We start from the raw sequence: 14,461 nt of genomic DNA on the forward strand, positions 1-14,461 counted from the left end.
TCTTTATTAAGCCCATTGAGCCGGAGTATATATCAATTTCTATAGGATGAAACTGACAATAGCAATTGCCATATACCCTTTGAATAGGACGCTAGTAAGTCAATCGCAAAGTATTTTCAGCCAGGTCTAAAAGACTAAGCTATCCAATCACTGCTGGGTGGACAGAGGGGAAGAAGGGGGGGGGGGGGGTTAGATCTCGGCTCCTTTGCTTGTCAAGTGAGTCCTCCACCAACTGAGCTATCGGGAAACAACTGAAAGACACAAAATGTTATCAACACACATAACATATTTAGATGTGATGTTTTTTCAAACTGTTTATTCGCCGAATGAAGCTTGCACAGTCGAAGCAGCTTAATTGAAATAGCGCCAATAAGCAGATGTTATAATCCCGAATACGCGGCTGTTCCGTTTAAATGGTTATCCAATTACCAGCTTCAACTGCACTCCTGCAACAGCTCTAGAATTTCTAGTGGTTGTTGTTCTTATGTTTGTGGACGTGCTTGTGGCCGTGGTTGTTTGCGTGGTTCCGTGGTGGCTTCGTGGTCACACGCATAGGCTTGTGAGTTGAACCCTTATTATGATGGGATTTGAACTTGGGAGTGTAATTCATGGAGAAAGTTGTGTGGTGTCTGCATTCCTGGAAAAAAAAGAGGAAATTGATGAGATATTTCATTTAATTCAAACGTTGTTATGTTTTTTTTTAGGTTTCTTTTTTGTCTTCTAATAAATGTTAAAAGGAGAGGATATCTGCTGCCATAGGACAAAGAGCAAGTAGTAAACCTCGCAGTCTGAATGACGCTTGCTGAGAACTGTGTGATTCGGTCACAGATTTTTAAAAACCTCGATGAGTAAAACTGCTCTCTCCAGCCATGTTGTTACTTGTTTCCATTGGTCACGGTCCTGGGCCAGAGTTTTGAGGCTGTCAATATCTTGTTGCGACTTTGGTATGGCGGGCAGTGCAGTTTTTCTTAGTTTTTCAGGGATTCATTCGGCCTCATCTAGAAGTTTCTGATATGTAGAGAGATCATGGTTCATGGTAGTGACTATTGATGTTGGTGGTCTCCAAATATATTTCTTGCCATGGAGGAAATATACTGTCAATTTGGGCTGGGATGTTTCCAAATAGTGGCATATGGGATCAAATGGAGATATTGCTTTTACATTATGTCAGGGAGAAATGCAGGACATAACATCATTCATCCCTGACATAACTTAGCAGCATACCTCCCTGAAGAATCCAGCTATATACCAGTGGATGAAGGAAACACCATTGTAGGATGAAAAAAAAACGATAAATGAGGTGAGAATAATAAATAATTTGCGCTCCAAAGAAACTTTCAAGCATTCTACGTGATTTTATATATATATATATATATATATATATATATATATATATATATATATATATATATATAATTATATATATATATATAATTATATATATATATATATATATATATATATATATATATAATTATATATATATATATAATTATATATATATATATATATATATATATATATATATATATATATGAAATCACGTAGAATGCTTGAAAGTTTCTTTGGAGCGCGAATTATTTATTATTCTCACCTCATTTATGGGTTTTATTTATATCTATAATCACGTCGAGTGCTTGAAAGTTTCTTATATATATATATATATATATATATATATATATATATATATATATATATATATATATATATATATATATATATATATATATATATATATATATATATATAATATATAATAGCACGATACAGTTTTCTTATTTGATAATGATTTTGATATAATATTATAATATAATACAAGATTGATATTGATTTTTCTAAGCAACGAAATCACATCAACATAGTACTGTTTAAAGACGATGGGTGACATATTCAAAATTACTCACTTTGACAAGAGCGTGATCTTTGTATTTTGAAAAAAGAGTTTTCCCCTTCAATTTCTTCTCATCGGCTTTTCCACTTGTGATCAACTCGTAAATTTCCTCCTGGAATTTAAAAAAAACAAACGAAGTAATATTCTGTTATTTAAAGTGATACTAAGATTCTAGAAGCTGTGGACTGTAAACAGTAATAAACAAAAATATATCATGCCTGCTTCAAAAAACAAAAAGGGATAAAATTCCAAACACACGGAAAGTTTCGGGCTGAGACTCCTTGGTAAGCCAACAACAAAAGTAAACCCCAATAAAAGCATAAATACAATACTATAAAAACTGTTTGACGAAACGTCCATACCATTCGTCTTTCAATATAAACTGAAGCTGGGATTTTACCACATCATTGCCATGCTATATAAATCTCAGTGGCTATTTTTACAATCCCGTCAAGATGGTTCTCGTGGCAATTTTTACAGTCCCGTCAAGATGGTTCTCGTGGCAATTTTTATAGTCCCGTCAAGATGGTTCTCGTGGCAATTTTTACAGCCATTATCTCGTCCAACCTTTGCGTTCAGATCACCAAGCATCATCGGTACCTACGTCATGCTTTGGAGTCTCGTGAACTGTTTGATTTAGCTTATCATAAAAGCTTTATTTCTCGTCCTCACTCTTGTCCTCGTGTCGGGCAAAACAAACAATTAGTGTCATTTTAGCATATTTTGAGTTGCCTTGAGCAACCGTTATCCCATTGGCTTCGATTCTAGTAGAGTCTTTCTTCCTTTTTTATAATAGAAGAGCGACGCAGTTTGAATGTAATAAATAGCCCCGATAACCATCTTTACGGGACTGTAACATTGGCTCAAGAGGTAATATGAGATGACCCTAGCAGCACGAACCCGGTATCTCTTTGGGTAAAAGCAGACTTTATCAGCTCTAACTTCTTGCTCTCAATTCATTAAGGATTCAAACCACACACACAAAAAAAACCCAAACAGACAATCCCCCCCCCCTATCCCCCATTCCCACTAAAACAGGCGGGGGTAAACAAACAAGAGCAAACCACGGAAGAAAAAAAAAGTTAATCAAACTCCAAACCCCCTCCCCCACCGCTCTCGATCCTACAAATTAAACCGATAGCTTATAAGAAACAAAACAACCCCCCCCCCCCCACCCCAAAAAGAAAAAAAAAAGAAAACAAAAAAAAACAAAAACAACAAACACAATGGAACAGAGAACAAAAATACCCCCCCCCCACCCTCGGGAAAATAAAAGACCCCCTCCCCCACCCCCCCAAAAAAACCCAACAAAAACTACCCCCCAAAAAGCAACACACACATAAAGGTTTCGAGTATTTTCGTAACAACTCACAGTAGCTTTCTTCATGCTTTCTCTGCGTTTAAGGATGTGTGCCAGTTTGGTGTTAACTTCAATTATGTGACATTTCTTCATCCCTCTAGAGTCACTGATGGCGATGAGGAGTTTGTGGTTCTGGGATGGGTAGCATTACATCAAAATTAATTAGTACTAGGTGGATAAGAATAGGAGTCTGTGGTCCTGAGGGCGGAGTTACATCAATATGGATTCGTACAAGGTGGATAGGTATATTATGAGTTTGTTGTTCTGGAGTGGGTGGAATTACATCAATATGGATTAGTACAAGGTAGATAGGAATAGGAGTTTGTTGTTCTGGAGTTAGTGGAATTACATCAATATGGATTGGTACTAGATGGGATAGGATAAGGAATTTGAGGTCCTGGAATGGGTGGAAGACATTTATATGGATTAGTAAAAGGTGGATAGGAGTTTGTGGTCCTGAGTGAGTGGAATGACATCAATATGGATTATAGTATCGGTGGGTCGGAAAATGAGTTTGTGGTTCTGGACTGGTTGGAATAACAAGTTGGATAGGAATAGAAGATTGTGATCCTGGAGCGGGTAGAAATGACATCAATATGGATTAGCACTAAGTGGATAGGAATAGGAGTTTCTTGTCCTTGAGTGGGTGGAATGACATCGAAATGGATTGGTACCACGTGGATAGGAATAGGAATAGGATTTTGTTGTCCTGGACTTGGTGGGATGACATGGATATGGATTAGTGCTAGATGGATAGGAATAGGAGCTTGTTGACTGGAGTGGATGTAATGACATCAATATTGATTAGTACAAGGTGGATAGGAATTGAAATTAGAGGTCCTGGAATGGGTGGAAGACATTTATATGGATTAGTAAGAGGTGGATAGGAGTTTGTGGTCCTGAGTGAGTGGAATGACATCAACATGGATTATAGTATCGGTGGGTCGGAAAATGAGTTTGTGGTTATGGACTGGTTGGAATGACATCAAAATAGATTGGTACTAGGTGGATAGGAAATGATTTTGTTATCCTGGACTGGGTGGAATGACATACATATGGACTTGTACTAGGTGGACAGGAAAAGGAGTGTATGGTTCTGAGTGGGTGGAATGACATGGATATGGATTAGTACAAGGTGGATAGGAATAGAGGATTGTTGTCCTGGAGTGGGTGAAAATGGCATCGAATTGGGTTAGTATTAGATGGATAAAAATAGGAGCTTGTTGTCCTGGAGTGGGTGTAATGACATCAATATGGATTGGTACAAGGTGGATAGGAATAGAAATTTGAGGTCCTGGAATGGGCGGAAGACATTTATATGGATTAGTTATAGGTGGATAGGAATCTGTGGTTGTTAGTGGGTGGAATGACATTTAGTACTCGGTGGATAGGAATGATGGACATGGATGTGATCAATTGTCTCAAAACGGCCTTATGTCGGGATCAATAAGATCAGTAAAAGTGTGGCCATTTGGTCCACTGGTATGACACTCGCTTTCGGATCGGAAGGTCCTGGGTTCGTGCCTCGCTCGGCGCATAGTTGAATCCTTGGAAGGCTCTTTACTCACATTCGCTCACCGTACTCAGATGTAAAATGAGTAAATTTTGAAGTTAGTATGTAAGTAGGTATGGAAGTGAGTAAATTTGGGACGATTTTAGTAAGTAGGTAAGTAGATGAGTTGGTGAGTAATTAAGCAAGTAAGTAAAAAGGTAAGTAAGTGGACGAGTAAGTAGGTTAGTAAATAAATAAATAAATAAGTCAGTTTTCTTGATTTGATTAATATAGAATAAAATATTACATCCGGTTTTATCTGTACATCGCTGTTTATCTTTTCAGAAAAACTACGCGGCTATGTGGTCTAGTGGTATGACATTCGCTTTCGTATCTGAAGGTCCTGAGTTCGAGCCTCCCTCGGTGCATAAGCTCTTTACTCTCACATTCTCTCACCATATTCATGTGTAAAATGAGTAGCTGGCCGTTTACAGCGTTGTCTATGTCGGAAAAAATGTAATATCGCCTAACAGGCGTCATATCTCGTTCTACATGTTGCTGTTGGTCAGGGACCCATTGTAAAGCGCTTTGAGCACATTAAGTGGATATCGGGCAATATAACAGCTCAAGTATAATTATCAATTATTACAAAATGAAAAGGAAATAGTAATCATTAAAAATGAGTTACCCTTTTGTCGTGCTCCTCAAATCGATACTCATGGAGATAATCGAGTACAAAATTTCTACTGGCCTGGAAAATCCGTGGATATGAAGGGGAAGAAACAAAACAAAACAATGTTTACTCTCTCCTTACAAGCCATTTTCAGGATTTTCCCCAAAACTTCACACCCAACTAACACCAAAAAAAAAACAACATTATTTATCACTCAAACACAATAGCAGTAAATTTCTTCCGATGCATAATTTCTTTAGCAAAACATGCTTTACAACACACTGTTCCTTTCCTTTAAATTTTATGATGTACAAAAGAAATTTGAATAAGAAAAATGTTGGTTGTATCGTAACAAATGTGACGATTTTCCTATAGTTGGTTGGTAAGGTGAGGGTTAAGTATTACTGTTTTAACGAAGGAGAAGGCATTGAAGTCAGATAACGTTATGAAAAGGTCTGTATGAAACAGCTCCAGACATATCAGAGAGAAAAATACAAGAAAAAAAGACATCTTTTAAAAAGTCAGACTGCTTCGACTCTTGAAAATATCAAATAAAAAAAATTCAGGAGCAGCCACCAGTATAAAATAAAGAGCTGAACAAGTGTGTATGAAAGGTGCCAGACAAAGCAAGAATGAGAATTGGAAGAAAAAAAAACATCCAATAACCGAGGTAGACTGATTTTTTGGGATGTTTTTTTTTCTTGTATTTTTCTTTCGTTCTTTGTCTGGAACCTTTTCATAAACACTTGTTCAGATCTTTTTCTTTCAACTGTTGAGGTGGCCTTATTCTTTTGGCTTTTTTTATCTTGTATTTTTCTTTGTTTTGTCTGGCACTGTTACCTACACATCTAGCATACATGTTTCATCTATAGACAGAACGAAGTTGACGTCACTCAGGTCTTTGTTATTGATTTTTTGTCATCCGCGTTTATGAGTAATTCTCACTAAACTGTATTAACCAGTCTCTAAAAATTCAAGGTTACACATAGTTTTGTGTGTTGGTCCGTTATACTTCTGGATGGCAATGTTGTGAGCTTCTTATCCATGCGCATACTATTTATATGGTTGTTTACTTTTTAAAAAAAAAGAATGAAATTGACTTCACACTGCTCTTTGATGAATTAAACTCTTAAATTATCTACCAATCAAAACATCAAATCGTGACAAGCCTTCACACGTGCTCGGACAAACATAGTTGGTTGTTTATAAACAACCTCTCTCTGGCCATTGTTATTGTTTTTATACTGCCAAAATGGGCGACTCGTTATAACACGATTTTCTCGATCAGATTATAGACGTCTAGTTTACATATAGTTTTCTGTATTGATCAAGCGGTCGAACAGTGGGTCTTTTACTTAGACACATACCATCAATAGTAAATCCTATGTAGATCGCTATGACAACCAATCACGGCCATTGTTTACAGTATGACGACTGTCCGAGAGGCGTGGTTATCTATTTGTCTATTGCTTTCAGAAGGCAGTTCTCACAAGATTTTCCGTGTTAAACTATTAAAATACTCACAGCATCTGCCAGCAAAGTGAAACATGCAAACACACAAAACTGTGTGTAACCTTCATTATCTATAGATAGTATGCGCTTGGCTAAGAAGCTCATAACATTGCCATCCGGAAGTATAACGGACCAACACACAAAACTGTGTGTATCCATGAACGTTTATATTCGGGTTAATACAGATCAGTGAGCATTACTCATAAACTCGGATTGCAAAAAAAACAATAACAAAGACATGAGTGACGTCATCTTCGAACTATCTATTGATATAATTTAGTGGGAACTAATCACTAAAAGGATGGGTTGAAAATAATCATTGGTTTGTTTTATTATGGTACGATCTAAGAGACGCAAAGAGTTATTGTTTATGTTGATGAATTATTTAATGTGTTATTCTCCTTGAAATACCACGTCGCTCTCATGTTGTGAAGTTTGTTATTGTGTGCGATGACAGTTGAGAATGAACGAGAAACGAATGATGGCCAAGATTGTTCCTGACGTGTTTTGATTTTGATTGGTTGAAATAAACCTTGTTTGAGTTGGAGTTTCTCGACTTAGACCAACACTTTTAGGTTGTCTAAAAAATAATAACAAAGAGCTGAGTGACGTCAATTTCGTTCCTACTATATATGTTGTGCGCTTGGCTAAGAAACTCACAACATTGCCATCCAACACACAAAACTATTTGTAACCTTGAAGGTTTATAGTCTGTTTAATACAATTTAGTGAAAATTACTCATAAAAATGGATGGCAAGAAACAATAACAATGAACTGAGGGACGTCAACTTCGTTCTATCTATAATTAAGTGAGAACTTATCCCTAAACGTCTGGGTTGAAAATAATCAGTGATTTGTTTTATTCTTATAGGATCTAAGAGACGCAATGAGTTATTGTTTATGTTGATGAATTATTTAATGAGTTATTCCCCTTTGTGTCATCTCGACAATAACAAACTTCTGAACATGAGAGCGACGTGGTATTAGTGTACCACACAGTAGCCATCGTTCACTTATAGCCTGACACTGACCAAAAAATGACGTCAAAATACCAGTCTTTGGCCCCAAAAGAAAACAAATCGTGAGTTTTGTATTCAATAGTTCAACCAATGGGGCCACTTGTTTCCATGAGCTCTACTAACGACAACTCACTAGGCGGTGCAAAAACCAAATAATGACGTCAGCCAGTCTTTCAGGGTTTCCATGTCAGGCTATAACTTAACGATGGCTACAACCAGACACTGGTGTTTTATAAAGATCTAGAAAAAAATGTGTATACACACTCTTTCAGATTTGAACAATAACGTTTACCCCCACCCAAAGTAGTCCTTCAAAGGCAATAGATAGAACAAAGTTGACGTCAATCAGTCCTTTCGTAGCTATCGTTAAGTTATAGCCTGGCACTGAAACCCAAAAAGACTGGCATTTTGACGTCATTATTTGGTTTTTGCACCGCCTAGTGAGTTGTCGTGAGTAGTGCTCATGGAAAAAGTTATTTCATTGGTTGAACTATTGAATACAACTCACGATTTGTTTTCTTTTGTGGCCAAATACTGGCATTTTGACGTCATTTTTTAGTCAGTGTCAGACTATAAGTTAATGATGACTACGGGCCTTTGTTATTGTTTTTTGCCATTCATGTTTATGAGTAATTATCACTAAACTCTATTAACCAGACTATAAACGTTTAAGGTTACACATAGTTTTGTGTGTTGGTCCCTTTATACTTCAGGATGGCAATGTTGTGAGCTTCTTAGCCAAGTGCATACTATCTATAGGCCCATGGAGCCGGTTTCCCCCCGGCTTCTATAGCGTGAAACAGACAATAGCAATTGTGTTCTATCCGTTGGATAAGACGCTAGTCTATCGCAACATACTTTCCGCCAGATCGAACAGACCTAGCTAACCAATCACTGGCTAGGTGGACAAAAGGGTCAGAACAAAATCTTGCCTGCATCCAGGATCGATCACCGGCCCTTTGCGTGTAACGTGAGTGCTCTACCAAATGAGCAATCGGGACCCCCATAATGACTATTTGGACAATTCGAATCATTAAAGATAAAAAGACAGAAAGGGCGCGTGGTTTTGTTCTCTCCAATTAGAGCTAATTGGTTTCAAATTTTAAATTCAACATAAATTATAGGCTATGTGGTCTTCTGGTAAAACACTCGCTTTCGGATCGGAAGGTCCTGAGTTCTAGCATCTCTCGCCGGATAGTTGAGTCCTTGGAAAATGCACTTGAGGCACATTCTCTCACGGTACTGAAGTGTAAAATGAGTACCTCGCCCTTAAAAGCGTTGTCTCTGTCCGAAAACAATTGTATTATCGACTAACAGGCGTCATGTCCCGTCCTACATGCTAAATGTTGCTGTTGGCTAGGGACCGCTTGTAAATCGCTTTGAGCACGTTTAGTGGATATTGCGCTATATCAAAGCTCAATTATTTTTAGCTCAATCTTAATATAAGCAAGTGAAACCAACACAACAAACATACACTCTAAAATAATCGTAACTAACGCGAAACAGCACATCAAACATATAATAATATGGTAAATTTAACGCAACAATACATCAAACAAACCAACGTCAACCAACAAACATACCAATAAACATTGTAATCTTATTGCAAGCAGTGCTAGGAAGCAAACAAAACATGCATGAACAATTTATCACAACTAGTGCCAAAGAAAACACTAAATTGACGTCATATAATAACTACACGGTAAACTTACCAACCAACACGCCAAAAATTGACAGTAAACAAACCGCAATCAGCGCAAACCAACAAACCCCACATACATAATAACATTACTTAACACCGCCACCTACACAAACCAAGACACCACACAAACACGATAACCTTCCTTAACTCCGCCACCTACACAAACCAACACACCACACATACACGATAAACGTCCTGAACTCCGCCACTTACACAAACCAACACACCACACATTCACGATAAACTTCCTTAACTCCGCAACCTACACAAACCAACACACCAAACTTACTAAGTAAAATTACGCTGTCCTACTAATTTCCGACCGAAGCCGTCCGGAGTCTAGGGAAGCCGTCCGGAGGTCATTTAAAGCATTCTCAAGCCATCCGGAGGCCCTCAGAGCTGTACGAAGCTTTCCAGAAGTCGTCCGAAAGGGAGGCTTTCCGAAAGTTCCTCGTGCTGGCATTTTCTTTCAATTAGTATTTTCACCGTGGGTCTTTTGTTATGCGTTTATTGATTCAATTTGTCAATATATAGTATCCATTTTAAAACTCAAGAACAAGCTTTGATGATTAGTGAAAGTTTAAACCTTCCTTATATACCATTGTTTTGGTTTTCTGTCGCCATTTTGTTTTGTGAAGTATTGAAAGCAGTCGTAGTTTTTTTTTTCTATTGGGGTTAGCTCGAGGTAAGAGGATTAAAAAAAAATATTAGGGTTAGTCATAAGTCTTAGTAAAGTTGCTAGGGTGTTTGTTTGTTTTTTCCTGTTAGGGTTAGTTATAGGTAATAGGTTTTATTTTTTCTTAGGGTTAGTTGAGGGGATATTTGTGTTGTTTCCCTTTGCATGAGGAGCTTTCGGAAGTCATAAATATATCGGTTACAATAATTTTTTTCTGAATGGTCAATGTACTATTTATCGTTCAGTACCAATAATCATTTTGTGAATGGTCACTGTAATTTATCGTTCAGTATCAATAATCTTTTTGTCAATGGTTAATGTACTAGCTTTCGATCAGGACCAATGATCTTTTTGTCAATGGTGAATGTAATTGTAGCATGAGGAGCTTTCAGAATGCCTCCCTTTCGGACGACTTCTGGAAAGCTTCGTACAGCCCTGAGGGAGATGGCTTGAGAATAATATAGATGACCTCCGGACGGCTTCGGACGGCTCCTGGCGACTCCGGACGGCAATTAGTAGGACTCAAATTACAAAATCAGCGCTAATCAACACACTAAACATACACAGAAAACTTACAACAGCCAGCGTTAACAAAATTACCAACCATACACAGTAAACTGACCACAACCAGCGTTAATCAAATCACCAAACATACACAGTAAACTGACCACAACCAGCGTTAATCAAATCACCAAACATACACAATGAACTTACCACAACCAGTGTTAACCAAAAACACCAAACATACACAGTAAACTGACCACTACCAGCGTTAATCAAATCACCAAACATACACAATGAACTTACCACAACCAGTGTTAACCAAAAACACCTAACATACACAGTAAACTGACCACAACCAGGGTTAATCAAATCACCAAACATACACAATGAACTTATCACAACCAGTGTTAACCAAAAACACCAAACATACACAGTAAACTGACCACAACCAGCGTTAATCAAATCACCAAACATACACAATGAACTTACCACAACCAGTGTTAACCAAAAACACCAAACATACACAGTAAACTGACCACAACCAGGGTTAATCAAATCACCAAACATACACAATGAACTTATCACAACCAGTGTTAACCAAAAACACCAAACATACACAGTAAAATTACCACGATCCGCATTAACTAATGCACCAAACATATACCGAAAACTTACCGCAACAAGCGCTAACCAACCCATCAAACATATAGTAGGGGGAATTAGGTCCAAAAAACCCTTGAATTGTGCAAACAGGGTTGAAAGCATGAAAATTACATATGTTGTAAAGTATGAAAAACCTTATAATTTATGATATAGAACCACTCTGAGAGATCAGTATTAGTTGAAATACAAGGTTTTTAAGATTAGAAAATTTTGAAATGGACGACAATAATTTCTTTCATTTTTATTTTGTAAACATTCGAGGCAAGCCGACCAAAGGTTGTTTTACGTCATCCTTTGGATTCCCATTGGTGACTATTTTTAGCGTCGAAGCCGATGTTTTCCTTTCCCTTTACTTTCGATTCACGAACCATACAAATTATTTAATCGTAAATATTATTCAATTTCACTTGTTTTAAAGGACGTCTAGCGAGCAATATTCTATAATATGAGATTTTTTCTGCATCTGATTTAATAAGTATAATCAATTGCTCTAAAACGGACGGGCAGACGGGAAGATGAGCAAAACAGACTAGCAGAACACAGCTCAATAAATGCCGATAACCGGTGTTGACAAAGGACAGTGCTCCTTCTCCCCTCCTCCTGTATTCTTTTCTTTCCAAAAATACTGCTATAATCATTTTACGTGAGTTAAAACCTATTTCGGTCAAACTTGATGACAGTAAAGAGTAAGCATACCACTTTCATTGCTATAATTATCATCATTATCATCATCATTAACCACTATGATGCTGTATTGTGGCAAGTTATTTACTTTACGTTACTTACCGTTTATAATGTCCCTCTAAGTCGAGGAGGTATGACAAAGGGCAAGGCTATGAAACTCTTTTTGAAGATTTAACACAATTCAATTCTTTTGTTTGTGATGAAAACAAGTTGGATGTATCTATGTTTTTAATTCATGAGAAAGAAATGAGATTATTGAAAGCTTAAAACAAAATGATGCTAAGTGGCATAAGTATTGTCGTGTAAAATTTAATGCCAACAAAATTAGGCGATTAGAATTAAAGAAATCTAAAAGATTTGCCATACAAGAATTCCAAATGTCGTCATTTGACTTGGAGGAGTCACCGAATGAATATATTTCGCAACCCACGAGAATAATGAGACAACGTTCAAAATTAGAGATTGGCTATAATAAACAAAAGTGCTTTTTTGTAAAAAACATAGCATCGGGAGTACTCAATTCTGTAATGACAACAGATATGGAAGAAAATATTCGTGAAATAGCGTTATCTATAAAAGATTCTGATATGTTGTCATTTATTGCCGGAGGAGATTTAGTCGCCCAGGAGGCACACTACCGCCCTATACCATAAAATTTGTCATGCACGATACTTAAAAAAAAACAAGCTTTAAAAGATGTCACTGCTGATGATAATCATGATGTCACAGTTCTTGAAAGAAGTCGAGCTTTTGCTAACATTATATCTTTTATAGAAGAGAACCCTGCAACAAATGCGACGATCGACATGAACCACTGTGGAGCTTATTTCCAGAATTGTCAAAAATGTCCCAAAAAACTCATCAAATGTTCATGTAAGAGAGAATGTATCGGCACCCGATGCAAGTGTTTAAGGTCCCGTTTTGCCTTGCACGGACTTGTGTAGATAAAGGGTGTGTGTGTATGGGGTGGGGTGGGGGGAGGTGGGGGGGGGGGGGTGTTAGGTCAGTACAGTAATGAGTAAAATTCCCCCCCCCCTCTCTCTCTCTCTCTCTCTCTGTCTCTGTCTCTCTCTCTCTTCCTCTCTCTCTCCGTCTCTCCCGCTCACTCCCTCTCCCCCCTCTCCATCCTCTCCCTATTTTATCGACTAGTTAGGTTAGTACAATAATGAGTAAAATTCTCTCTCTCTCTCTCCCTCTCTCTCTCTCTCTCTCTCTCTCTCTCTCTCTCTCTCTCTCTCTCTCTCTCTCTCTCTCTCTCCCGCTCACTCCCTCTCCCCCATCTCCCACTTTTATCTACTAGTTTCAACACGAAATAATCATCAGTTAGCTACCGTAAATGGTTACCGGTGTATTTAAAGTTTTAGAACGCACATTGTATTGTCGTGGTTATTTCCTCGGATAAGTAATGCTATACAGGAAAAAATAAAAGTGCTAAAAACGCACTGTTCTGAGAAATTGCCAGAGTGGTTCTATATCAGGTGTTATTTATACGGGTCATAGCTACCTATGCCAATTTTCAGGATTTCAACCCCAATGTGCACGGTTTCAGCCTAATTTTCCCTAATACAATGAATATGAAGAAAATATATATTTTTACGCAGTTATTTCCCTTGTTTAATATAGCTGTAATAGGTAAAATCTAAGGCCTTAAACCGATACGTTATGATTGATTGCCAGAGTGGTTCTATATCAGATGTTTTTTCTATGGGTCTTAGCAAACTGTATGCAAATTTTCATGCTTTCAACCCGAATTTGCACGGTTTTAGCCTAATTCCCCCTACTAATATTCATATACGGTAAACTTACCTCATACAGCATTACCCAAAACACCAAACAAATACGAAAAACATACCGCAACCAGCGCCAAACAAGTAAGAGCGAAAACAACCAAGACTTTCATATTTCCAGATTGAACTTCCCAACACGTCGATGAGCAAAGAAATACAAAGGGAGACAAACCGCTTTATTTATATATAAAATCTTATCTTTTAACAAGAGAGAAATTGACATCTGTTGTTTACGTCTTTTGACATCCGCCATGATTTTATTTTTGATCTGTTGATCACGATTTCTCTCCTAGTAGAATTCTGGTTCTCTCAAGATTTTACAGCGATTCTTATCTACATAGGTTAAAAATGGTAGTAGGAAACATTATCGTGTATTGACTCACGTGGTCACAACCTGCTAAAAAATACATGAAAGTTACTTTACAAAAGATAATTTGATCTGTGACCAATCGTCTCAAAAAGGTATGATGTCGGAACGAACCAGATGCTTAAAAGCC

At 37.5% G+C, this 14,461-nt stretch overlaps 1 protein-coding gene across 2 annotated transcripts; it reads right to left on the minus strand.

Moving 5' to 3' along the window:
* Nucleotides 1–296: 296 nt before the first annotated feature.
* LOC144959423 (uncharacterized) lies at nucleotides 297–14,174 on the minus strand. 2 transcript variants are annotated; one of them, XM_078892004.1, is made up of 5 exons: nucleotides 14,030–14,174; nucleotides 5,432–5,494; nucleotides 3,264–3,383; nucleotides 1,905–2,003; nucleotides 297–637 (listed from the first exon to the last, which is right to left on the minus strand). In XM_078892004.1, exons 1-5 carry the CDS (start codon nucleotides 14,075–14,077, stop codon nucleotides 467–469), a joined length of 501 nt encoding a protein of 166 aa, XP_078748130.1. In that variant the 5' UTR covers nucleotides 14,078–14,174; the 3' UTR covers nucleotides 297–466. The 2 variants fall into 2 exon arrangements, with proteins under 2 accessions (XP_078748130.1, XP_078748131.1); XM_078892005.1 differs by lacking the exon at nucleotides 5,432–5,494 and having other exon boundaries at nucleotides 14,030–14,092.
* Nucleotides 14,175–14,461: the final 287 nt, after the last annotated feature.

This window comes from Berghia stephanieae, chromosome 14 (assembly GCF_034508935.2).
Source record: "Berghia stephanieae isolate SIO BIC M18660-M18661 chromosome 14, UCSD_Bste_1.3, whole genome shotgun sequence".
Classification (NCBI taxonomy): Eukaryota; Metazoa; Mollusca; class Gastropoda; order Nudibranchia; family Aeolidiidae; genus Berghia; species Berghia stephanieae.